The sequence below is a fragment of the Haemorhous mexicanus genome, chromosome Z (genome assembly GCF_027477595.1).
Source record: "Haemorhous mexicanus isolate bHaeMex1 chromosome Z, bHaeMex1.pri, whole genome shotgun sequence".
NCBI classification, from domain to species: Eukaryota; Metazoa; Chordata; class Aves; order Passeriformes; family Fringillidae; genus Haemorhous; species Haemorhous mexicanus.
Genome location: NC_082381.1, coordinates 11,423,219 through 11,450,420, shown reverse-complemented (window position 1 = coordinate 11,450,420; position 27,202 = coordinate 11,423,219). Strand labels below are relative to the sequence as shown.

Genomic DNA, 27,202 nt, shown 5'->3' with positions numbered 1-27,202 from the left:
CCGCGCAGGCGCGCTGCGCGCAACGGAGGGTCGAGGCCGCCGCCCGGAGCCGCCGGCGGGGCCGGGGCGGGCCCTGAGGGGAGACGGCCCCGAACCGGCCGGGTGAGGTCGGGGCGACGCGGCTGTGGGAGTCTGACCTCTGACTGAGGCTACCTGGGTGGGTTATTTGCCCCCGGAGGTTTGTGGGTGTTAGTGATAATTTTGCTTACTGCTGTTTTTATATACGGTATATCGAGTATAGTATATGAACAAAGAATACTGTGTAGGGTATATGGAGAATATATATGGTATATAAAGTAAAATAGACGAGATTATTTTACAGATTGTTTAGAATACATATATGGTGTAGAGAGTGGAATGGACAATCGTACACCGTACACTTAGAGAGTGTAAGTCATATTGAGTCTGTGTTTCAATACGAGCAGTAGTGTCAGAGAATGGTCACTGACACCTTCTGGGGAGCACGGCCGAGGGTCCAGCCGGCTGCCAGAGCCCGTGCTGTCCATGCCCTGTGGCCGGCGAGGTCTGATGCGAATCTCGGCTGGCTAATGATGCACATCGGAGCAGCGGGGTGTCGAGGGAGCCGTGCTTTCCGCTGGGCACCGAGGGCTCTGCCGGGCCCGGGCCCGTTCTCCAGAGCCATTTTCTCTGCCGGCTGACAGATGCAGGCGGTGAGTGTGGGTTGGTCTGTCCGGCCACTCCTCCCCGGGGCAGCTGGTACCGCTGCCGTGCCCGTCAGAACCGGTCTGGTCTGCCTCCAGTTCACTATGTCCACGTCTGGGCTTCACAGCAGAATAAAGAGGAATTTACTGGGCAGGGTCCAGGGCAGGCCCCAGAGAGGATTTGGGCTCTGCAGCATCTGTGTGCTGGGCAGAGCCCGCGGGAGCTGGGCTGGGCAGGCTGCAGAAGGGAGCACTGCCAGGGGATCCATCCATCCATCCACCCAAACATCCCCAGGGGCTGCCGGAGCACGGGCCGGGCTCTGCTCGCTGCTGCCAGTGCCAGCAGCAGCAGCAGTGGCCATCAAATCCAGGGCAGCAAGGTGCAGGGCAGCAGGAGGAAGAACTTGTGTCCCTGGAGGGGCAGAGCCCTGGAACAGCTGCCCAGGGAGGGCCTGGAGTGTCCCTGGCTGGAGCCATGCCAGCCCCAGCTGGACACCTTCCTGTGCCCCTGCCCAGGGCTCCCTGCCTGGGCAGGGCTGGGCTGGGGGAGCTCCAGAGGAACCTTCCAGCCCTGTAGTTCAGGGATTCTGTGATTCTCTGGGTGGTGTAAGTAATGCTTTTCTCAGTTCAGAGGAACAGGGTTTTTTGTGTGGATGAATGAACAAAAATCCTCGTAAGCTGAAGGTGTTGTGGGATGGAGCTGTGAGGGTGGTAATGTCCACGCTGCTGCTGGAGTTCTGTCCTTCTGAAGAGTGCATGTTTAACTAAGGGGATGGCATTCTTCAAAATAGACGATTTGTTGTGGTGTGTCCTGTAAGTTTGTCTTTTTGGGTCTGAAAACTTCTGACGCTTCTTGTTTACCCCATGATTCAGCTCCTAAACTTGCTGTGGCAGCAGCCATCTCAGCTTTTGGGTTGGACAATAGATTGTTCTGCTCAGCAAGAATAATTTTTGTTTGTATTTAAATTTTTCACTCGGTGTTTGTTTGGTTGTGCTGAACCTCTCCATCGGGTTGATTTGCTGATCTCTGGGCAGCTGTCCCCTTAAACTTTTTGTCTTTAGGGCTTTAGGCCTGTGTGTGGGTATATGGTGTTAGGAAGGGTAAAAAGCTGGGAATTAATTCCTTCAGTACCCTTGATGCCTTTTCCTTGGTCTTAGAATTTAGAGTTAGATACAAGTAAGGGATAAAAAGGTTTTTATTTCTGTATTTAATAAGAATTTTTATGGTGTAACAATGTGTCACAGTGTAATATACCAATGTGCATGCGTATGTTAGATGGCATATACAATTTTACAGATTTTGTAAATTAGTATATTTAACAAAGTTGTTTCATTGACAGGTTTAAGTAAATAGTGTGTTTTGGTTTTTTTTTATTTTAAAGTATTCTTTCTTAGGTGTAAGTTTACAGGATGTGTTTTAAAGGGAGTCTTGGTTTCTCAAGATAGTGTAAGGTTTTCTGGCTTCTGACTGTGAGGCTTTTAGGAGTTTGTTGCTTTGGCTTAGCAGAAAGAATTACAGGTATGTATGTTAAAGGTACTGAGAACATATAAAAGGTATATAAAAGAAGAGATAAAATTCACCACAGCTTCACCCCTAGTGAGGGATAGGGGGCACACCTTTCTCCATGAGCGTTTCACTGTGAATTTAGTGCTCAGCGCTCGTGTTTATACTGGAGGCTTTGTTCTGCCTGTGCTAACTGCTGGGGTGCTAAAGTGGAAAATACCATTTCAGTCCTCCCACAGTCCTTAGTTCAGCATTCTGCTCAGGCTAAAGCTGATAGTTAAACACGGTGACGGAGCTGAAACAACGTAAGCGGGGAGCAAAAAGACTGGAGCTGTGGTGATCAGAATTGAGGCGGTGGTCATCCTGTGGTGGTGTCTCTGGAGAGGACACCCCTGTGCCCCTGCTTGTGTCCCTTTGCCTGTAAAGCCCAGCTTGGGCTGTTCTGGTATGTTTTGTGTAGAAGCAGGCCTGGCCTCTGCAGTGGGGATTAGCTGTAACAAACTGCACGTCTGGTGGTGCCCGTAGGAACGGTACAGAGAGTGGTTTTCAGGGGTTCTTAGGCATCAAAAGGTAGCTTGTCTTCAGAGCTTGAATTGGCTAGTTGGTAATAATTAACCTATCCATTCTGCTTTGCAAGTTATCTGCACTGAAAACTGCTCGGTGCCTCCGTTTAGGGAGTGTATCTGGGAAAAAGCCCTGACAATCCGTCCTGCAAGCTGGCCACCAGTATCGCAGCAGCCTTGTGTTATCTTCTCCTTTACATAGGAGTGTGTTGAGAAATCCCCAGTGGAATGCTGGTTTGAACTCTGGAACATGTGCCTGTTAAGTTAGGAGGGATAAGTTATTCATGAAGGATTTAAAGGAAGTGTTGAAGGGTGTGAAGTGCTTTTAGCAGCGCAGTCATCGAGATCTCAGGATTTGCATTCCACAGTTAATAGTTAACAGTTTTAATGGGGTGGAACTATTGCCTCTGGTTCTTAGGTCTGTGTGGTGCTGTGCTGGGAGTGTGTCAGACCATTTGTTGGAGATCTAAGATGAGCCTGCCTAGAGGTTTATCTGGAGAAGTGACGTGTCCAGTATGCGCTTTTTGGTCGTACCTTTTGTGCTTAGATTATTATTTTCCCATTTTGAGACAGATTGCTATTTTATCTTCAAGTCTCCTCCTGCATAAATATGTAATCTATCTTTATCTGAAACCATATAGTCTTTAACAGTGATTTAAATATAATTATCTATAAAATGGAGCAGGTGAGAGCCTAAAGTTGTATGTCTCCTTGCACTGTTAGGGAGTTATTGCCTCAGGTAAAGTTATAAGCATAATGTTTATTTTTAAAAAATACTAATCTGTGAACCAGTTTAGAGAGTGTCTAGTGACTATATTCAGAGCTCTGAAAAACAAAATCAGAAAACAAGAGTTTGTGTCTGCCTAAAAGTCATATACAGTGGTGGTGCTCCTGGTTTCTGATAGGTAGAAAATACTGTAATTTTTTTGTTACAAATATAAGTCTTAAAAGAATATGCTCAGAAGAAATGCAGTTTGCTGAAGTCCGTGGTTCCTTCAGACCCTTCACTCAGGGCAGCAAGCAGCCATTTAATAAAAATGTGTCAGCAGAGCTTTTTCATAGCTTCTAATCCAGTAATGTAAACACAGGGAGAGGCTGCAGGCAAATCCAGGCAGCAGAAAATAAAACTTGTTCCTCTTGCTGAAAGAGGGTTTGGAACATGAGGAACTAGAAGGCTTTTACAATTCTTTGGTGATGCAGACACGTGGAGTTAAGACAGAGAGGTGCAAGATGGGCAAGGGGGTACTGGTGGTCTGCCCTGTTTGAGGGTTTTGATTTTGTTGTGGGTTTCAGTTCTTTTGCTTGTAGGTCTGTTGTAGAAAGATGAAAACATATGAAAAGTTTGAGGAAAGAGTAATGAAATTAGGAATAATGCATATGTTAGTTTTTCAAGGTTAGGTTAGTTATTCAAAATACTTTACCAAGTCCAATAACCATTATATTTTAAAAATAGATTTAACTAAACAAAGCAACATTGCTGGGTTAGTAGACTGAGGTATAATAGTTTTGTGGGCTCTCTGTAGAAGTGGGTTAATCTGTATTAAATAGCTGTAAATATTGGCATGTGGTTTTAGTTCTACAGTTCTTTTCATGGAGTTCTTCCTTTTTCTGGAGACTTCAGTGGGCCAACGCTGTACAGCATCAATGCACCCTTCTAATTAGCATTATAATCTAAAAATAGATAGTGTTGTCATCTAATAGTGCCCTTATGCTTAAATCACAATTAGTTTGTGTGTCTCTCAAGAGTGCAACACAGTGTATATTCCTTAGGCCTTTTTAAGTAAAAGACAAAGGTAGATGAAATAATTACTTGGCCTCTCGTCTGTATTTTTTTTGAAATGGGGAAGGTTTTTGTTATTTATAAGCTTCTGTTGTTATTGATATCTGTGGTAAGTGGTGAGGTTGTATAATGAATACCTACAGAGGACACAAAGCAGCATTACGCATCCTCTGATGCCCGGTTTTCTTGTAACCCTTCAATATTTCTTGTTTATGTGGTCTATCTGAGTATTGACTGCCCACAGATCCGTGCTTTCGGGACGGGCTCTGCACTTTGATGTCTCCCAGTGAATCACCAAAAGCTGTTAATCGTCTAAGGCTCTTAATTGAAATAACTTCCAGTTCATGTTGTTGCATCCCCCTTGCCGGGAGGTCGTGATTGTTACAGGAAGGAGCTGTGTTCACATGGGTGAGGAGAAGGGGCACCGAGGCTGTGCTTGCTGCTCCTCCAGCCCTCCAGACAACAGTCACACTGTTGGAGTGCAGCCTGAAGACCTTGGCTGTGACTTAACTACTGGCCACAGATATCCAAACAGTGATATATTTGGGTCGCTCCTTTTTTGTGAAATTTCCGTGATCACTTGTTCCAAAACTTTAAAAGTTTAATATAAACTAAAATATAAAAAATAGTAATACAAATTAGAGCAATAAGAATTTGGACAACCAGAGTTAGGACAATAAAGGACAATAAAAAACCAAAGAATTACAAACTTTTGGATGCTTTCCTCTTGAAAGCATCGGTCACTAACAAAGGATTAACTCTTAAAAGCAATAGGCTGTTGCATATTCATACATCTCATACATGATTCAAAAATTCTTTTCAAACAAAGGGTGTTTCCTGGTTATTGTCAACTTCCCCCCCATCTTGTAAATCATCATCTGGGACCCCACCAAGTCTGGTTCTTCTCAATAAGGAGGCAGTCATTCTTCTCTTGGGGATTTTGGTGTCTTGATGCTGTTATCTCTGTGTGAACAATTTCTTGAGTTACTTAGAAAAGTACCTGACGTCACACCATTTCTATTTTAATATTATGTTACAGCCTAAAGCTATATTTAACACACTACCAGAAAGGATTAATACAGCGTAACTTTCTACCATAACACATAAAATATTCTTTGTAATATTTGTGAAAAGCCAATCATGTAATATGCATTTTTCACAGTTCTGGCTTACATATGGGCACAAAGTACTGCGTTACTGCATATTTGTTTCACCTTTTTTAATGCTTTTGCAAGCCTCTCTTTGAACTACACATTGCCTTCAAGTGTTCTTTTCCATGCATATTAATAATTGCCATAAATAATTGCATCACACGTGGTGAACAGTTACACGTTGACACAGGTTAAAGCTCCTGATCTGAACTGCTCAGTGAGGGGAAACCTTAGAGCTTGGGGGGAGGTAAGGCATGGAATCTAGATCTGCAGCTGCAGGGTGGTGTGAGTGGTGTGAGAGGGTTGAAGTGTTTGTTTGGGCTCTAAGCTTTCAGAAGGATGACTGGGCATTACTAGCTGGTCAGAGCCCCAGTTGCATTGGGGTAGGCTGTGAGGTCAGCCAGTGCAGAGGCTGAATGCACTGATAGAAACAGAAGGAAAACTGGACAGCTCTCCACAGGTGTGGTTTATTAGACTAAATGGATCTCAGTCCCTTCAGGTTGCTCAGAGGAACTGTAAATATTGATTTTTGATAGGTAGTTCCACTGTATGGGTGTTCAGCCATTGAAGATGTGCAGTTGGAAGGCAAATCTGAGTGACCAAAAGACATAAAATTGAGTGGCTGAAGAGGTTAATTAAACAAATAAACCAGGGTGGTTTGCAGTGGGGGATGTGATTGATAAATAAATAGCTTTCTGATGATCTGGTAAGTCTGTAATGAGAGTTTCATGTTCTTGGGGTCTCAGAAGTATAGTTGTTTGTGTGTTTTGCGTAGAACAGAAATTATGATTAATTACCATGTTGGATTTTTAATTTTTATTATTATTTACACAGTTCAGTTCTGTTGAAAGGTAATAATGGCCCGGTTTTGTTTTTTGCCTGTGAGCTGTGTGGCATAAAATGTTTATGGGGTCAGACTAGAAGATCCTAATATTCCTTCTAGTTTTAAATGTGCTGACATTGTAATGCCATAGCAGGCACTTTCAGATGCTTTTTTTTTTTTGATAAGCAATTCTGCAGTGAATTTGGGGATGTATTCTCGTAATGCTGATTACACTGAGCATATCCAGAATATTTAGAGGCTTCAGCCTTGTTTGTGCTTAGGTTTTGTTTACATGGAGAGAGAACAAAGTATTAATAAAAATAAAAAACCACCTCATATGAGCTGCTGTCTAAAATGAACACTTGAGCTTTGTAAACAAAAATTGCTTTGAATTAAATACTGTGTTTTTCTCTGTAGGTTTAAGAAGGCTAAAGCTTCACTAGAACTGTGACTAGAATGGACAGTTACTTTAAAGCTGCAGTCTGTGACTTGGACAAACTGCTTGATGAATTTGAGCAGAATACAGGTTGGTTTCTGCACTGCCTTTTTAGTGGAAGTACATGGTCAAATGACTGTTACCATGGAGTTTGAAAGTAGCATCTGCTAAGTAAAAGCTTGTATTGATGAATAGATGGGGTTGAGAGGGAGTACGCTGTGGAAAGAGAGGAGTCTTATAAACTTTGCTTTTGATCTCTTCTTGCTTAAAATAGATGAATGTGAGTGCTTCAGAACACCTCAAAATCCATACGACTCAAAGCTCTCTTCAGTGCCAGATTGCCTAGAGCGTGCACACCCCACAGCAGAGCTGCCAGAGGATCCTGCTGGATGTCCTGCCCCAGAGGAGAGCTCTCCCTGTGCCCCTGCAGGCAGAAGTGATGTGCTCAGCTTCTCACCACCCAACGAGAAGGGTGTTGCTGGACCTGACCTCTTGTCCACTGTGGACAGTAGTTCCCTAAATGAGGTTGAGGCTTTGAGCCTGGGAAGGTGTAGTGTGCCTGTGTGTGATCTTATCAGTGACACAGCGAGTTTAATCCCCTCAGTGGCTGCTCCAGAAGAGGCTCAGGAGCTGCAGCCAGATGAGTTCCAGGGCAGCCAGGGGCCTGCTGGCTGTGGCGTGTCTTGTGTCCCCAGTCCTGTTTGTGTGACTTCACCTGGCTGCAGCGGTGCTGCCAGCACACAGCAGAGTGATGGGGACTTGGTGTTACGAGATTCAGGGCATCTTACCACAGAACAAATTAGTGATTTAGCTTTAAAACCAGAGAGTTACGCTGCAGGAACAGTCCTGGGTCTGTGTGACGACCAACACACGACAGAACCTGTAAAGTGCAACGAAGTACTCAACCACCCTGGACAGACTACTGCCCTGGATCCTGAATGTGTCACTGTAACATCACAGAGTTGGAATGCACACAGTCCCAAAGATGAGGAAGCCTGTGAAAAACTGCCTTTTGAAACACAAGACGACAATGCATGCTCTGCAGCAAGCAAAGAAGTGTATGAAGGCAATGCCATAGGAAAGGCAGACCCAAACGATGGGGGTAGTGCTGATTCCATGCCTTCAGATCTGCCAAAGAGGCGTCCTCTGCACAACAGCAATGCAACAGTACCTGGAAATTGTGTCTTACCAGGCTCCTCGTGTCAAATAGGAGCTGAAGTAGAATTGGAAAAGAAAGGCACAGAAGAGAATGTAGATTGTGAAGAACTTAATAGGAGTGAGATACCAAGCAGTGTTTCCAGTTCGAGTATGTCAGCTGAGGATGTCCAGACATCTCTGTCTTGTCTTTCCCTTCCTGTGTCCGTGTGTGGTTCATTAGTTGTAGCAGAAGAAAAGGTTAATCCTCTACCTCAAAATGCGGTGGCGGAGGTTATTAGTGATACTGTAACTGTTCATGCTGGAGAGTCTGAAACTCATCTCCCTGGCAGGGAATCCTGTGACAGTACTAGCTGGCATGAGCAAGATGTAGCTGAAATCAGTGAAAGTATTGCAGAAGAAAGTGGAGATGGAGAGAAGTACAATACTGAGAATGTAATTGATGATAGTGATTCTCAGCAAATCAAAGCTTTTGCTTCTGCTTTTCTAGACCTTGGAGCTGAGCCATATGGTGTTGGTGTAGACACTTTTTATGATGAGAGCATGAGCTCTGTTATGGCTGACTTTACTATTGAGGAGGATGTTATTAAAAGTGATATTCTGATAAGCGACGCTGAGCTTGATGATTTCTTGTATGGACAAAGTCTGCAGTCCAGTGTGTTGAAGTCTTCAGGCAATGATGGTAACTTGGTGGAAGCTGATGCAGATGGAGGGACTTTAACAGATCTGGATTTCACAGAGGTTAATAAAGAGCTTATGCAAACAAAACTGGAGGAGATAACGAGCATTAATAGTAACCCTAAAGCATCTGTTCCTGAAAATGAAGTGGAAGCTGCAGCAGAGGTCAGCATGTCTCAAAGCCAAGGCGTGACTGAGAGTGGCAGTGGAGCTCTGGCTTCTGATATTTGTATTAAAGGTGCAAGACCAAAGCAGTTACTTGACCTTTCCCACGGGACTGGTGGTCAGAAACAACAGAGCAGAGCAAGTGTACTTGAAAGAGAAAACCAGGAATGTGGTTCTGTTAGCCCAGAAGCTCCCCTCTCAGACTCCAGTGTAAATGTTGGTAATACAGACCCTGGGGACAGCAGCTCTGAGGCTGGAGGAAGTCAAACATCTGAAAGTGCTGAGCCACGTAAAGCACCTGCAGCTCTGTCATGGAAGCAGCCCCTGTGGGTCCCAGACTCAGAGGCACCCAACTGCATGAACTGCCAGGCCAAGTTCACCTTCACAAAGAGACGACACCACTGCCGAGCCTGTGGGAAGGTGAGTCGCTGGGGAGGGTCCTCTGCTGCAACAGGAAAAGGACATTCTCATTTAGGGATAACCAAGATAGAGGAGGGAAAGAATATTGACAGAAGTTTTCCAGGCTTAAAGTACTTTCTTTAACAAAGGCCAGGTTTTATTTTCCCTACATAGGAAGCTAAAGACTGTTGTAAAAGACTGATGTTAATTAAGAAACATGTGACCTTTTTTGTGCAAATTCTTATTAAAGAGAAGTACAGAATATGTTCTTATCTGCCATTACTGGCTAGGTTGGTGTTTTGCATAGAGTAGGGGAGATGAAGTGATGGACTAATTCATCATAGTTGTATTGAATCAGCCCATTATTGAGCTTTTGACTTAAGTGTTTATGTTCTAAAACATTGAGGTGGTGTTGATGAGAATCCAGTGGTTTTACTAGTTGTTATAACTGTAGGGCACTGCCCGTGAACCTGAAGGGATTGTGTTCTTTCAGGAGCTGTAGCAGCAGTACCAGTGCAAAAGGATTTATGGTCTAAATCTGTTTTCCAGTATGTTTAGGTGTATCACTTTCTAAGGAGCTCTCAGGGGAAAAGTATGTGATTCACCAACAAAGTGAGTAATTGCAGAACTTTTTTTTAGCCTGAGGTCTTCTACAGAGAGTAAGTGATGCCAAAACTGATACTCAGTTCAGAATTTGCTTGTGATCTACTGTGGCTTGTACTAGTGCATAAATGGAAATGCTGGGAGTATTAGTGACCTCACTGTTCTGCCTTGCTCTGTAAGCTCTAAGGATGAGGAGACAGAGCAAGGAGTGGTGTTAGCACTGAATTTTTGCATCCCCAGTGTTAAGTGCCACCTGGAAAGGCACGGTAGTTTTTCTTTCCACCTCTCTTCTAGCACTGCGTTTTCAAAGCATGATGCTCATTTACTCAGCTGCAGCCCCTGTGAAATAAAATGTAGGTGTGAATTGAGGTGTCCAGGAAATGAAGAACTCCTTGTGCTGACCTGGCAGCCATTGAACTTCCTGCCAGAATATCCTGGTGAGATTTTGTGATGGTTTAAGCACAGTCCTTCAGAGTGGGTTCCATTTCAGTCATAAGACTGACTGACTTCAGGTTCCTGTTTTACATGTGCTGTGAAGTTCTCACACCTTGTCCAGAGATGGGATGGGAGACCCTTTACTGCACAGTGCTGTTGACAGCTGTGAGTGTGTCAGCTGTGGGGCTGGTGGCAGAACAGCAGTGTAATTAGGAAGCATCACAATGTCTCTTCATTAGGAGAGGGAGTGAAGGCAGCATGAGTTGTCTAAACCTTACAGATATGGCAGTGCTGTGCAATTACAGCTTTTCTGAATGTGCAGCTTAACCTTCTGCCTCATAAGACTTTCTGTCTTTTTAATAGCAATTTTTTGTCTTAAAAAATCCCAATTTGGACATTCCTTGTGAAGCTGTTGTTTGTTGTGTTTTCAGTCATTTGGGAACTAAGGGAAAACTGTTTGGAGTTCACAGTTGTCCTCTGTGAACTGTTCTAGAAGACAATTGTATGGATTCCCATACCTCTTTTTTTTATCAGTGAAAATAGCAACACTTGTGGACGCTGGCATCTGTGGCGGAGGGAAGTATGAAGTTAGTGGTCCCTGTTTTCTCCCCCTCTGCAGCCCTCACAAGGCCAAACAGCTTTGCAGTCCCATTGTCCAGGTGTTTGTCTCTTGCTGTGGTACCTTTCTTCTTCCTAGTTCAAGCAGGACCCACTTGTTTGCTCAAGCAGCCTGCTCCTGACCTCTTTTCTCCTGTCCCTTAGTTTGCCTTCACCTTTCAGGTGCATTAGGATTAGTCCTCCTGCAATCCCCTGCAGGTCCCAGTGTCACCAAGGGTATGAGGAGACTACTCCTTGCTGAGGATTGTGCTGCTTGGCATTTGAAGCCCTGAAGTGGATTATAACTGATTAGCAATTAGTCCTCATCAATTAGATTCTTACCATGTGACATACTGAGCATGCGTGTTTCCTGTTGAGGTAGATTACCTGTGGCACTAATCCAGAAGCAGGAATAGTTTCTAGAATAGTTTATTTTTTTAGCTCATATTACACTGATCAATCACTGCTTTTGCAGTGATTTTTCCTGCTTGGAGGAGTTCATTGTAATAACTTGCTTTTTTCCTATGCCACTCCTGTTTGGTATTTCCCTCCCCCCTTCTCTCCCTGCCTTGATCCACTTTTTTTTTCTGGATTGGGAGCAATTAGGAGTCGAGAACACCTTTAGGGCGTTTCAGAAGACCTTTTGTAAAGGGTCCAGAGTCTGCATGTAGCTAAAAATGGTGTGACTCGTTAAAAACTTGCAGATCATCCTTGAAAGAACATAAGGGGAAAGTGACAAAACCTCCAGATATTTATGGCAACTCTTGCAAAACACCAGCTATTCTAAAGACATAATTCTTTGAATGGGATTGTGTAGATCCCATTGTAGATTGTCCAGGCTAATGAGGCACACTTTCCCCCCTGTTTCTGCTTTAAAATAGACAGGATTATACCCTGTTGGAATAGAAGAGCATATTCTGTTCTTCCAAAGCAGCGTTCTTTGCAAGCACTTGTCTGAAGGGAGCTTGTCCCATGCAGGCAGCACTGCTTGTTCTTGCTGAGGAGCAGGAGAGCCACTCAGCCTGCCCCAGCAGCCTGCAGCAGGGAGCTCTGGGCTGGAGAGGCAGCCTCGAGTGCCTGGCAGACTGGTAGCAGCTTCCTGAGAGCCGTGGTGAGCACACAGGGCTGCAGAGATGGTCCGAAAGCAGCAGAGCAAGGCCCAGCTCTGCGCCTCAGTCCTTGGCCACGGCACTGTTGGCTGATGTAAAGTACTTATGGCAGGATCACAAGTAGGATTGAGAAGGATTTGGGATGGGTGGTGCAACCTGAAATTCTTTTCATTACTCCAGAGAAGAGTTTTATTGTAATTTCAGTTGGGTCCTCCATGTTGCTGCTTTCTGCTGGGTGCGTATTGTGGGTTTTGTTTTTCTGGTTCTTTTTTTTCCCTGAGGATTTCTTTGTCAGGGATTAAGATACAGGCTTGAATACAAGGCTGCAGATGGTTTAGAATGAAGCAAGTGTATTTTCCTATTTGCTGTGCAATATGTCTATAATATTAAATGCAATCCTTTTCTGATTCAGGTTTTTTGTGGTAGCTGTTGCAAACGAAAATGTAAACTGCAGTACATGGAGAAGGAAGCAAGAGTCTGCAATGGCTGTTATGATGATATTAATAAAGGTAAAGAGGTTTTTTTGAGTAATTGCAATAATCATTGAACTGTCTCTTTAACTCTTATTCTTTTTGGGGAGCTTGATTACTTTAATTGGTGTAGGTTTTCCTATTTCTGAGATGGGGGATAAAGAGAATAACTGTTCCTTAGTTGGATTCCAGTTCTTATTTTGAACTTTGAGGCTCGAGTTAGTTGTTTTTTTATTAAAATCAAAAAAAGTAGCTTTTAATTCCATAGGACTAAATAGAAAGTTACAGAGGAGTACAATTTGAGTCATCTGTGACTGGAATCTAGCAGAAGTTATCCTCCCTCCACAGTAGCCCTGTGCATGTTTAAAGGCCACATCCCTCCTTGTTCTCACATGTTTGCCCACTTTATGTTGCTTCCTGTCCTGGTGTTTTTAAAGTCACTTACCAGGGCTGCAGTAAATGACTCATCAGATAACCTTTTCTTAACTGGAAAGCTAACCATGGATGCTTATGAAAACATCAGGAGAAACAGCTGAGGTCCTGTTGATGAGTATGTAAATAACAAGTTGAAAACATGTCAGATTTTTAATAGGCACCTCAGTGGAGTTCAGCCTGACAGATATGACACCTGTTTGCCCCAAGGGCCAGGGGTCACAGTGGTGTAGCCACTGCAAGGAGAACAAGGGGAGGTCTCTTTAGCTCATGAGAAATGAGGCAATTATGCAGGTAGAAAATCAATCTAAATTTTCTTCCATACAACAGTTTGAGTATATATTTTTCATAGCTAGATCACAAACTGTGTGTTGCCTCTGCCAAAAAACCCCCACCCACCTACAGTACTGCTCTGCAAATGAAATGTAATCAATTGTGAGATCTTAAAAACTAACCGCATTATTTTAGCACAGGCATTTGAAAGAATGATGAGTCCAACTGATCCTGTCCCCAATTCCAGTGTCTCCTCTGAGCGTTCTTCCGCTGTTCCACCTGTAGAGGAGGCCCAGATACTCGGGGGTGCCAGCTGTCCTTCACCATCTGCACTGTTGCCCATCTCAGCACTTAAACAACCTGGTCCCGAAGGTACAGATCCTCAGCGTAGCACACATCTAACACTTTGGGAGTCTCTTTGGAAAGAGCTGCTTGTCACGTCTGCGATTTATAGTTGGTATTTTTTGGGTGAAACAGGAACACTCTGAATGGGAACACTTTCACTTCTCAGTTTTGGTGCCAGGCCCCAGCCGGGCCTAAATCTCCATTTATGAGAAATGGATGTTACTTTTTTCATTGCCTCCTCTGTTTATATTGTAAATCTTTTTGTGTAGCTGTTCATTCCAAAATTTTTACATCTCTTGGGAGATCTCTGGCTTGTGTTGGACTGCCAGTCTTAGAGTGAAAAAAAAAGTAGCTGTTCAGGGAGAACATAGAAGGGAAGAGCAAAGCTTATTCTCTGTGTAAATACAAATATTAGTGGCTGACTAGTGTCTTTGTTCCCCTTTTATTAAACATTTTACCTTCTTCAAAGAAAACGCATTGTTAAACAAAATGATAAGTCAATTTTTTAGAGTGTATTCCTCCATCTTTTAGTTGTGATATGCATTTCATTCTTATGTCACTACTGAGGCATGATTGAGGAAGTAGCCTTCTGTAATATGAATTGATAGATTTAACTGTAGCAGGGCAGCTTCCTCTGCAAGTGAGAGGTTATGTTGCCTGATTGGAGTCTGGCTAATGTCACCCTGTGCTTTGTTCCTTTGTCCATGTGGTGGGGAGAAGGGGCTTCATTTCTGTCCCTCAGCTGTTGGCGCCACTGTGACTTGCCATAATAGAGTTGTTGTTCTCACCTGTCGCAGGGCTGTGCCCCAGAGAGCAGAAGAGGGTTTGGTTTGCAGATGGCATTCTGCCAAACGGGGAGGTGGCAGACACAGCAAAGCTGTCCTCGGGAGCAAAGAGGTCTCAGGACTCCAGCCCAGAGAACGCAGACCTGCCCGAGACGCCCGCGGTAGGAGTTGGGAGGTTCACCTGCACGAATTACCTGTTGGGAGAGCTTTGCTGGCCAGGGATGGGCCCTTACACACCGTGCCTTCTGAGTCACAGCCTTTGGAACCTGAGACAATGCTTTTGGCAGTGGCTGAGAACTCCTTGGTTTGGAAAATATTGTAGTAATTTTCAATTTGAGTAAAACCGAGCAAAGTTTTCAAAGGAAAAACCTTTGGTTTGAGATGTCTGTGAACTTCAGAACTGGTGTGGCTGAAAATTGGCCAGAGCAGTTTTTTCAGTACACAGTATTTGATGAACCACTTTAGTGAAGGTGACCTCAGCCACAGTTCTTAAGGCTGTCATTAGCAACATGCTTATAGTACAAGTTTGTAGTTGTTTGTTTTTATTTCCAGTGGCCCACTATATTATATTTTATATATACTATATAATCCATCACTTTATATATATACATATAATATAAATACATATTTATATATCAGTTTATATATATATTATATAGTCCATCAGTTTCCCTGCTGGATTAGACTAACCAACTTGCTTAGTGCCCTGCAATTATAGGGCATTATAGGTGCAATAAAATCTGTGTATTGCTTTTAGTGCAAACTAATACTGAACTGAGAGGGGGATTGGTTTCTAATCATGAGTCACATCCATACTAGTGAATGAACTGCACTTTAAAAAAAAAGTCCACAGAAGAGGTGTAAGTTTGCTGTGGAAACACTTAGCAAGGTTCCTCAGGTGAAGCCTTTTTAAGATAAAACATAGCACTGAAGCACTGTCTCAAGTAATAACTTAAAATCTATGATTTTCACAGCACTCAAGAGTTTTTAAAATATATTGATAAAGCTAAAAAAACCAGATCATTATTATTTGTATATAGAGGATCTGAGCACTTAACAGGTGTATAGCATTTAAACCAGCTTATACTCATGAAGAAGTGTAGTAATCAAATAAAAAAAGACTTAGAGTAAACAAAAGACACAGCCTGTCTCTCATTTTGAGGAAGGATATTTGCACTTGCAGAGGATGGGCAATGTCTAAAACTAAAAGCAGCATGAGCAAAGTGAGTGGAAGAACAATTAGTTGATGGTTCTCCTGTGCAGCCTCAGGAGCTCAGAGAAAACCAGCACAGTGTAGCTCTGAAGAAAAGGCAGCACAAAATCCTGGAAGTGCTGCCCCAGAGTGTGTGTAGGGCAGAAATGCCAAGTGGTATGACCACACACCAGCAGATTCAGGGAAGAAGTCTGTTATTAGCCAATTTTTTTTTAGTCTGTTATCAGCCTTGTTTTTGTCTGTGTTTTTGTGGAGTCTTCCCTTTGGAGTTGGGGGCTTTTTTTTTTTTTTTAATTTTGTGGCAGCCTATTTATTAAATGGAGGATTTGCTGGAAGCTGATGGGACACCAGGAGAGCTGCTACAGGGCAAGCATAAAGTTGTTGGTTTTTTTGTTGTTGTATGGACAAAGTCTTCTCTCTGGTTATAGGATACAAGGCTAAAGAAAGAGAACATGCATCTCTGTTTTTTTGGAGGGGTCTTGGGGGATTGGTTTTCTCCATTTTATTTTTTTATGACAGCTGGCATCCCAGTGTGCCTGTGCTCATGGCTTGTCATACCTGTCCTGCTGGGGGAGCAGTGTGGGTTAAACTCCAAACTAGAAATTAATCAGAATGAGCAAAGCTACATTTAGCTGTTAGTAGTATAGTAGAAATAGTGTGGAAATGTTTGCAGTACACAACTGCTGAGCCAGTTTGTGTTACCAAACCAATACATTGAGTATGCATCTTCACCCATGTAACTCCTAAACAAAAAAAAAGGAGGGTCCAGGAGAGATTTGATGGCTTTCTTCTTATTAGGAGGAAATGTATTCCCAACTTTTGTGTTGGATTTCTTTCTCTTTTTGCTTCTAGAATACTAGTAATGAAAGTTTAGCTGGTTATGAGATAGTGTAGATTTTTTTTGTTATTTCTTCTTCACAGGCAAACCCAGAGGAAGATGACCTGGTAACTGATGTAAATCAAAAACTGAAGGAAGAAGTAGATGAGATGACAAGAATGGAGGAATTACATCCTTCTGTTCCTTCAGATGGTGCACAGCAGGCCACGCCTGGCCAGGGTGAGGTGACACCTAGTTACAGATCTGTCACTCCAGGGACTGAAGAGAGTTCTCCTGCAGCAGCAGAGAAGAGCAGCCCCAGTTCAGTGGGACAGAGCACACGGGCTGTGCCTGTCTCTGCTTCAAGCTACAGAGCACTCTGTGGGGTAGAGAACTGGGTGCGACGAGACATCAGCCTCCTTCCTGATGGTGGTCAGCTGCCTCCACTTCTGCTTGCCCTGGGTGGAAACGGGAAAGGTAAAATCTGCTGACATCTGGAGAAAATTGTTGATATTTACTCATAGAATCCTAGAATTGCTTGGGTTGGAAGGGACATTAAAGCTCATCCAGTCCCACCCGCTATCACCCACACCTTCCACTGTCCCAGATTTGTAAATACAGACTCCAAAAAATGTACTTTAATGTAATTCTCATGTAATTATTTGTTGGGTAATGACTGTGCACTTTTAACAAGATCAGTGTGGTATGAGAAGAATGGGTCACTGCTTAATTGCATGATGGTGGTGGCTGTGCAGAATCGGGGTATGGATGAGGAGTGAGCACACGTTCAGTCAGGGATTCCAAAGGAAGGGCAGCCCTGGTTTGCACCTTTCTTACAAGCTGCTGTTGCAGTTCTGTGTTCCCTGAATCTTAGGGTAAGCTGTTCCCTGGTTGATCTGTAGCTATTCACATCTTGGAGTAACCACCGGGGTAGGAGGATGGGATGACTCTGTCATACAGTGAACTGATTCTTGGTTTGGGTCACTGGCTGGCATTTCAAACTAAATCATGTGTCAATTGATTTAGATCTTCTGGTGGAGGAACATCCATTTCACCAAAAGGTCACCTTGCTGCTTGGGGAAGGAGGTCCTAATCCACTGACTTTTATTCTAAATGCAAACTTGCTTGTCAATGTGAAGCTAATAACATGTGAGTATTATACATTTTCTTTTCCATCAAATCAAGATTTTTTTTTTTCTGTCTGTAAAACAGCATTACTATGGTATTTTATCTTTTTAAAGATTCCTCAGAAAAGTGCTGGTGCTTCTCAACAAATGGACTGCATGGTTTGGGTCAGGCAGAAATTGTCATTCTGTTGCAGCGATTGCCAGATGAAGATGTTTTCCCTAGTGAAATATTCAAATTATTTCTTGACATCTATAAAGATGCAATGAAAGGTGTGTCATTTTAATGTCTGACTTTTTCTTGTGTAGAATAGTCTTGCTCATCTTTAAAACCTAAAGTTGATAGGTAATTTTTCTTGAATTATTTGTCTAATGATTCTGTTGAAAGAGCTTGCAGTGTTAGACTAGAGTTCTAAATAACAGAAATGAATTTATGTTTGGTTACTTCTGTAAATATCCTGTTTGAAGCTTTTGTTGTTGTTTAGTCATATTATGGTGGAGATTCTGGGTGTGAGTCCTGAGTCTATGGTTTTTAGCACACTTGCACTTCATGTGTGGAAGTACAGTGCTCACAAATGTATATATTTTAGGTCTGTTGATCAAAACTCCTCCACTGATGTGTTTAGGACTTCAGGCACTTGTTTGGAGGAGCTTGGCTCCATAGTCAGGTTCATTTGGTGATGAAGTACAGGGCTCATATTCTGTGAGTTTAGATACCTGGGCTTCAGGAAGATGTGAGGGGAAGGGTGGGCTGGCAGGTCTGTCAGAGCTCACTGCTTAGAGCAGTTCTCTTGGCACCGAGGTTTGAGTGACCCAGCTCTGTAAACACTCTCCATATTCCTCTTTTTACAGGAAGGTTCATAAGAAATATGGAAAACATTACTTTTACAGAAAACTTTCTCAGTAACAACGAGCATGGCGGATTCCTGTTTGTTTCACCAACTTTTCAGAAATTTGATGATCAGATTCTACCAGATAACCCTTTTCTTTATGGCATTCTTATCCATAAGCTGGAAATACCCTGGGCAAAAGTGTTTCCAATCCGTTTGATGTTGAGACTGGGAGCAGAATATGGGGGTAAGTTTTAAAAGTGCCAGTAGGTGCATAAATGTAAATTTCCCTTTGGAAAATAAAAGTAGTTTTTAGACAAGCAAGCTATTTTAAAATAATCTTTGCAATATTTTATACTTGTATGAGCCCAACATGCGGGGCCACCTGGGAGTGTGCATTGTCCTGACAGACTTCTTTGATTTTTTTTTTTTTTCCCCCTTAGGAGATGAGAAAGCTAAGAAACCAAAACTGACAGTAAAATATAAAGATCTTTTTTTTGGTTGTAGGAGAAAGGTTTGAAGGGATGCCCACAAGCCCAGTTTACAACTCTGATAAAATGGTTATTTTAATGAAATTATTTGGATTAAGTATATTGGCAAAATTTTACAGCTTCATTAACCAAATAAAGGTATTGATTACCTAAAAGGATAACTTATTAATGCAGTGGAAACATCTAGGCATGTAAAAAGGCTGTAGCCCACCACAGTGGAAGCTGCAAGTCCATACATGTGAGAAATGGATTTGTAAGGAATTCTCCAACCTTGACTGAAAGCTCACAGGGTCTTGTACATCTGTATGCAAACTCTGAGATAAGGTGTGCAGGCTTAGGAAGGCCTTGGAATAGAGATGACATTGTTGACAGAGAGATTGAACTAGAAACAAGTTTCAAAGGATGGCCTTGAAAACAGAGCAGGTATTTTGGAGAGCTGGAACTGTGAAAGATGCATTGAAGCAGGACCATGTGGGGTAAAATAGGTGGTTGGTTGGTGCTAGAAATATGGGCAGCATTGTGTGGCTACAGCTAGTAGGCTGAAAAACATTTGTAAGGTATTGTAACCAGGAAATAAGTGGGTTTCTGATAGAATGGCGTTGAGTTTTACATCTATGTCACCCTTCAACAAGACTGATATGGAATAAATCTTTTAAAATGCCTCTCAGTTGCCCTGTCTCTGTAGAGCTGGTAATTGTTTAACACATAAACACGTACCTGTCACCTGTTCATGGACTTCTGGAGCCCACAGTGGACCTCTACCAGCCAGATCCCCTCTGTGTGGTGACAGGGGTGGCAGCTGCTTTGTTGTTGTTTTTTCTCTTACAAACCACTTGCTGTGCTTGGCTATTTTAACCAATTTTGTCAGATATAGCCATGAGGGGGAAGAACCACACAGTGGCTGAGAATTAGAGAGGGGCTCTGCTTCCTTTGGCTGGTCAGATATTGAGATTTAGGGACAGCTCATAGCTGAAAAAACCTGTAGAACTACTTGGCATAGCAAGTTGTAGAGTTGTGGGTAGGTGAATGTGACCTTTTTCTTCCTAGCCTATCCAGCTCCTGTGGTAAGTGTCAGGCACCGGAAGCCGCTCTTCGGAGACATTGGACGCACAATTATGAATCTGCTTGTTGTGAGTAGATGCTTCATTACCTGCCCTTCCTGTTGTAATCAAAACTACCTCCGAGCAAAATCAAAATGTCCTCCAAACAAATGCTGAATCTTGAAAGGAGAGCTAATGTTTTTGTTCTTCATACTTGACTTAAAACTGGTGAGAGAGTTAAAAAAGCAGTTAGTTTCACCTTGTATGGTTGTGCATTAGTTCTGGTAGTGAAAAAAGGCTTTTAATGAGTGAGGGAGGTGTTGGCATTTGCACTGGTGCTGGTAGTCATCATTCAGGTCCATTTCTTTCTTCTCAGCATCATTGTGGTGCAGGGATTCTGGTGTTAAATCTGACAGTTTTAAATGTGAAGAAAGACTTGACAGGCAGATGCTGTGGACTAACTGCAGCACTAGTTGCTTTGTCAGACAGACTTAACCTTGCCACAGTTATTTAGCTGAGCTGTCTTTTGTGAAGGACTTTCTGGCAAAATCGTAAGTCTGGAACTCATGCTATTTCCTGTGGAAGCTGTCCCTCTGTTACCCAAATGATTTGATTTCAGATTGCAGTAAGCCTGTGTTCCTGACCAGTAACCTCCCACTTCTGATACTTACACAGAACTTCAGCCCTTCCACCCCAGCATTCAGGGCAGGGCCTGGAAAACAGAAGAGGTCTCATTTGGGCAATCACTGCATCCTCTCCTGGGTCTGGAGACCATCATAGCTGAGATGAAACTGCAGTCTTTGCCCCTTTTTCCTTTTTGCCAGCACAGGCGTGCAGATCCCAGCTGGAGGAGGTGCCCCATTAAAGAACAGCACATTTCCTCCTCCTGTAGGAGCCTCCCACTGAAATCCAGGAGCCACCACCAGCCTCCCTGGTGCTGTGCCAGTGCCACTGTGCAGCTGTACCCCGAGGCTCTGGGCAGCCTTCCTGCTGTGCTGCTGCTGGATGGGGTTTCTGTGGAGCTCCTTTCCAGGTGGAGCAGAGTTCCTGCTGTTCCCCTTGGTGGCTGTCAGCCTGAAGCAGGCAGGGGCAATGCTTCCCCTTGCAGGAGTCTCAGTCAGTGCATGGCTGCAGAATGTTCTCTGGGTGGTGCCTTGGCAGCTGTGATGCAAATGCTCAGTTAGAGATCATGCAGAGCCTGTCCCCACACAAGTGGCTGAGCCAAAGGGCACCTGTGATTTACATCCTCAGTGCTGGTTGCCTGTCCCATGGAAACCTTAGTGCACTGAGGTGTTTTGTAAATACCCTTCTTGCTGCAGCTCTCCTGATGGAGGAAGGCACTGATTGCCCGGCTCAGGCGCTGAAAAGAGCCTCTTTATACTTTTTTTTCCAGCTGAAGTAGTAATGGCAAATGAGACCATTGTAATGTTGCTGTTCTGGAAATAAACAGAATTTTGCAGGAGCGGGTGAGGTGATGGGAAATTACTTCTGTAAGAAAGGTTGCACTATTCAATCTGCAAATCAACAAGTTAGAGCTGTAGGGGACAGGCTGTGAGCCTGCAAACAATCTCAGCTAGGTGGTGGCTTCCACACTTCACTTTTCTATCAGAGAGGGAGGGTGTTGAAGTTTTCCTCTCCCTAAATCACTGGGATTCTAATGTGAATGAAGTAGCCATAGAGTAAATAACCCATTGGTTAATAGAGCTAATTTGTCAGTGCTCTGAATTTATTAATACCTTCACTGAGATGCTTGTCACATACACCAGGTGGGCATAAAGGGATCCCTAATTCTTCAGCCTAAAGGGATTCCTAAGTCTTCACTCTAAAATACTGCTATTTTTTGGTAGTCCTGCAGATGTATTTAGAGTATCTTCATCTAAGTGATGAAGGTAAGGAAAAGAAAATACTTAATTGTCTGCTAACGTAAATACTTTGTCTGTTATAGGACCTTAGAAATTACCAGTATACTTTGCATACCATAGACAACCTGTTTGTCCATGTGGAAATGGGTAGAAGCTGTATTAAAATACCTCTGAGGAAGCACAACGAGGTGAGTACCCCCATCTTAGTTTCCTAATCCAAGCTGCTTTAGTCTTCCATTTTTTGTATGACCCCAGTCACACCTCTACCTACCATCAGCTCTTTGAAAAAACCCTCTCTGACCTTCATACTGACCTGCATGTGTAATGGGAAGGGCATGCAATTACCTGAGCACACTCTTCTTCTGTGAGACACTGGAGGGTGGGTAATGAGGAGTAGAGATTTAGGATAGCTGTTACATACTGAAAGATCTGCAGTTTCTTCAGAATCTTTCAGCATGTGTTTTCAAACATTGTCTATTGCAGATTTCCTGATGATGATGTTTTGCTTTAGTAAATAAAAAAACAAACAAGCAAAAACCAAAAAACCGCTGTTGGTGAGGTCAGTGTGATAACAAACTTTGTGTTGACAGGTGATGAAGGTCATCAATTCCTCTAATGAACATGTAATTAGCTTTGGAGCCAGTTTCAATACTGAGGCAGACTCTCACCTGGTGTGTGTGCAGAACAAGCAGGGCCTCTATCACACACAGGCCATCAGTGCCACGGGACAGCCCAGGAAAGGTAAGGGGCCTGGGGGGGAATAATCACATTTCTAGAGCAGAAATGGAAGTTCAGTGTTAGGCTGCACGGAAAATGCATCTCTGGTGTCCCATTAAATTGTGTTTAAGGTTAATGTCAGTTATGACTGACTGGAGTGACACGAAGTGGTGCTGACTTCCTTCCTGCTTTGTCTAGTTACAGGTGCAAGTTTTGTGGTATTTAATGGAGCCTTAAAAGCATCATCAGGATTTTTAGCTAAATCCAGTATAGTTGAAGGTAAGAATTTTGTTCTGTTCTCCTCTTAAGAGAATTAAAAAGAAAGAAAGAATAGCAGCAGTCTTGTGCAAGGTCTTTATGCCTCAGTAAGCTAAAAATTTATTTTCAGGTTTTTAAATTTTGTATGAAACGTATTGCAAAGAAATAGGCTGCCTAAAAATACATTATAGTCCACCTACTTGTTTTATAACATTTAAATTTAAACTCTGTTTAATCAAGGCATGTCTTTCCTGCACTGTTTTCATTGCCATATTGCTGAAGTACATATATTGGCACATATATGCAAAAGAAATTTCAGAAATTAACTTTAAAATGATCTTTTCGTTTGAGTTCTGTTGACAAATTAGGTTTTCTTCCTCTTTCATGTAACATTTAGTGGTGTAGGTGGGGCATGGAATACCTCTGTGCATGTATTAATTAGCTGTAGGAGATGGTTGATCTCAGTAGAACCTAAGCCAAGATTGTGTAAGAAGCTGTGCTGCTTTTCCTGTGGATAATGTGGAATTTCAACTGTTTTTCTTCTAGATGGGCTAATGGTACAAATAACACGAGAAACCATGGAAGGACTCCGTCAGGCACTGAGAGACAAGCAGGACTTCAGGATAACCTGTGGAGAAGTGGAAGGAGGGGACGTGAGGGAACACGTAGATATTTGCTGGGTAGAAAATGAAGAGGAAACAAACAAAGGGTAAATGTACTACCAAAGGCAGACATCTGAGAGAATTCTTGCTCCCAATGTTCAAATATCTCCCTTTAGTTTCTTGAAATAAATCTGTGCTTGTGACAGAAAGTGCTTGATACCAAAGATAGTTTATAGTGTCTTAAACCTGCAAGATTAGGTTTCTGTTAATGGTTTTAGTTCTCTGCTTAGGATATTTCCTTTTGTACCATCTGTATTTTCATAGTGCAAGTGCTGTATTGTACTTTGTTGTTAAGGTGTTTAAATAGCCTTAAAGCATGGGTAAATATTATTTCATAGAAGTTACTGTATCTAAACTATAAGTGTTGTTTAAATTGCTAATCACACTATTGTTTTCCATAGAATTTTGAGCCCAGTTGATGGAAATTCAATGGAAGGAACTCAGAGTGAAAAAGCACCACAATACAGAGACTTCGAAAGAGAGGGAAAAGTTATGAAGTGCACTGAAGTTAGTGAATTACATAGTTCTTGAGCCTTTTTTATTACTTTTTGAATATTTAAGTGGAAATGTGATGGTGCTAAGTGATGCTATTAGAATGAGCTGATTTTATGGGTAGCCATGCTGCCAGGCAGAATGTTCTCTGCAGCTGCTTGGTGAGTTTACACACTCGTAATTTGTCTGAAAAAGACTCAAGTCTGTTGGCAGTGGCAGCTCTGTAAATGCCTAATGCAGGCATTCCCGTGGTTCCTGAAGTAGTTTGATTGTGTGGATGAAATACTTGGGTGCTTTCCCAGCAGACAAGCATCAAAGCTTGCCCTGTTTGGTGTTATGTGATCTTGAACTGCTCTTTTTCCTAACTTTGGGAGGGACCAGGCTGCTGACTGCCCCTCGCTTTTCTCTGATCTCAGGTGTACCATTTTGCAGAGGGTCGTGCACCCTCCAGTGCTGTTCCCCACCAGTTTGCAAAAGAGATTGCCATGGCCTGCAGCACTGCTCTTCACCCTCACATTAAAGCCTTGAAAAATAACGGGATGAATAAGATAGGACTCAGAGTTTCCATTGACTCCGACATGGTAAGCTTTCAACTTTTATTGCACACACTCCATTTCCACTGAAGTACCTTCCCTTGTAAATACCTTGGATCTCTCCATGAGTGTTTAGAGTTTTGCCCTACCCAAGATCCAGGCTGAGGATGACATCTGGGGGAGAAGCTGTCTTAGTCATTAATTTCTCACTTCATGGTCGGTGAAATATTCTTTTGCTGTGATACAGCACGTTTTGCATCTAATGTTAATACAAGAAGTGTTAATTAATATCAGTATGTTTCCCTCCTAGGTTGAATACTTAGCAGGATCTGGAGGGCACCTTCTTCCACAGAACTACCTGAAAGACTTGGACAGTGCTCTGATTCCTGTGATTCTTGGTGGAATGGCAGATCCTACAGCTCTACCACTGAAAATGGAATTAGTATTTTTCATCATAGAACACCTGTCTTGATGAGGCTGATTACATGCATATACTGATTTGCTAGATCTGAAAACCAAAGTTGTAATGCCACAAACACTAAAAATGTTAAAGTTTCTAAACCCTTTATGTTTTAATAGCTTTTCAAACTGTTTTTTTAAAGCCCTTCTGCTTCCTCTGCCACAAAAGAGTCAGTTTGTGTCATGAAGTTCTGAAAGCTGACAGTCAGTACAGGTGCAGAAGAGTGCAGGTTTTGTTACTGTCACACAGCTGCAGCACTTGGTAGGTGTGGTGTGACTCCAAGTCATAGGATCTTGCTCTCACCCTCTCACCAGTGTGTCACTAAAGCTGCTGGGCCTCCGTGATCTCTGCAAGAGCTGAGCACTGGAGCAGGGCTGGCCCAAACCTGTTTCTTTTCCACAGGAAAGGGGTTCAGACCCCGGAGCTGCTGGAGCTGCCTGGAGCCCTGCTGTGGCAGCACAGGGGAACGCTGTGGCTCTGTGGATAAACTCCTCACTGAGGTCCTTAACCTGGGGATGTGATGCTGGTGCTTCAGGAACATATGCTCTCAATTAATGTTTTGTAGAGTACCTCTTTTCTTTCTTCTATTTATAAGGATTTATCTAACTAAAATGGATGCTATTTTTATAAAAAGTGCTTTTTCCTTTACTCTGTTCAGAATTCCATACACAATTTGACCTTTCAAGGATTAGGAAAAAACAGATTACTCTTGATGTAATCTACGTGTAGCAATAAGTCAGACAAGAATTCTGCAGCATTTTTTCTGCTCCTGTCTACTGCTTTTGCCACATTTTAGTAGCCTCCTTTGCTTTCAGGGAGATCAGATGTATTAAGTCTGAATTTTCACAAGCAGGTTGATTCCAGGTGGAAGGTGTCCCTGCCCGTGGCAGGTGGGGTTGGGACTCTTTAAGGTCCCTTCCAACCCAAACTGTTCTGGGACTTTTAGTATACCTGAGGTTCTTGCATAGGATGTATTTTTTATACTGGGTCATTTAGATCTATTTATGTATTTGTGATGCATGTGGTTTGTACTGAGGTTCATCAAACTGCATTTGGGGTTTGGTGGCAGCCACACAACTGCTTGTTGAGAACAGAACCAAAACTAAATATATACAAGATCTATATTGTTTTCAGTAAAAATGCTGGTACAATTTTATAATGAGAGTATTAAAACTTGGATGCCTTCTTGATGCTAATCGGGGATATTTTATGTTTTTGTATCAAAAACAATTTGTAATTTAACCTAATCTGCTCTGCTGTTATCTGTGCTTTAACACTCCAGTCCTGGAAGGGTTCAGGCCTTCAGATTTTACCCTGGATGGAGCTGAGCTGCATTTCAGCCTCTGTGCTGACTTCTCCTGAGCAGGGAGAAGGGCTGAACCCACACACAGAACAAACAAAACTGTCCTTGTTGAAAACAAGCTGCAGCCAGGCCCTCGAGGGAGCCCCAGCAAGAGGCTGAACAGTGCTTGGGTCTGTGGCAGGGCCAGGGCACCCGAAGGAACAGCAGCCTCTTGGCACCTAACCTCTACTAACTCCTTTTCAGTAATGATCAATAAAGTTAATTACAGTGCTTGAACCTTCCGCCTCTTATTTGTAATGAAACAAAGACTGGGGGGGTGTTTCCTGTCTCTGCAGCTTTCTGGGACTCCTGCTGTTGCCCTAAAACAGGATTCATCCCTCAGCGTGCCACAAGCCAGCAGTGACAGCCAGGAGAGACCCCGCGGGGCTGCTCCACGGCGCTGGGCAGGCCTGGGTGCCCGGGCTGGTCCGGCACAGCCCTGCCCTCTCCCTGCCATCCCTGCCCTCCCTGACACCGAGGCAGAGCCTGGAGTGCCAGCAGGGCCCGAGCTGCCCCGCAGGCTGGGTGAGCCCAGCCGGGCCCGTCTGACCTGCAGGGCTGAGCCTGGGACTGCCCTGAGCGGGGCAGCTGCAGCTCCTGGGGGCTGAGCATTTCCACAGGTCTGCCAGGCACCGGGGCGTGTACACCAACAGCCTGATTTCACACAGAGCCACAGAATTAATCACTTGGAAAATCCCCCCCAGCCCATGGAGTCCCAGCTGTGTCCCATCCCCACCCTGTCCCCAGCCCAGGACTCTCAGTGCCACCTCCAGGGGACACCTGCAGGGCTGGGCACTCCAAGCCCCTCTGGGCAGTGCCAGGGCAGTTCCTGAGCCCCCTTTCCATGGGGAAATTCCTGCTGTGCCCACCCTGAGCCTGCCCTGGCCCAGCTGAGCACCGCGTCCTCTCGATTTGAGCCCGGCGTTCGGAGCCCCGCGTGTCCGTGTCCCGCGGCTCAGGCCTGTCCTGCCGATGAGGCTCCAAAGGACACCGAGG

At 43.6% G+C, this 27,202-nt stretch overlaps 1 protein-coding gene across 2 annotated transcripts; it reads left to right on the top strand.

The window, feature by feature from the left end:
• ZFYVE16 (zinc finger FYVE-type containing 16) lies at nt 1-26,443 on the top strand. 2 transcript variants are annotated; one of them, XM_059873307.1, is made up of 18 exons: nt 1-157; nt 6,901-7,009; nt 7,194-9,337; nt 12,473-12,569; nt 13,431-13,607; nt 14,378-14,526; nt 16,500-16,872; nt 17,422-17,544; nt 17,637-17,792; nt 18,372-18,596; nt 19,888-19,970; nt 21,826-21,930; nt 22,333-22,483; nt 22,658-22,738; nt 23,264-23,426; nt 23,781-23,886; nt 24,288-24,452; nt 24,715-26,443. In XM_059873307.1, exons 2-18 carry the CDS (start codon nt 6,940-6,942, stop codon nt 24,874-24,876), a joined length of 4,530 nt encoding a protein of 1,509 aa, XP_059729290.1. In that variant the 5' UTR covers nt 1-157; nt 6,901-6,939; the 3' UTR covers nt 24,877-26,443. The 2 variants fall into 2 exon arrangements, with proteins under 2 accessions (XP_059729290.1, XP_059729291.1); XM_059873308.1 differs by having other exon boundaries at nt 23-102.
• The last annotated feature ends 759 nt before the right edge of the window (nt 26,444-27,202 follow it).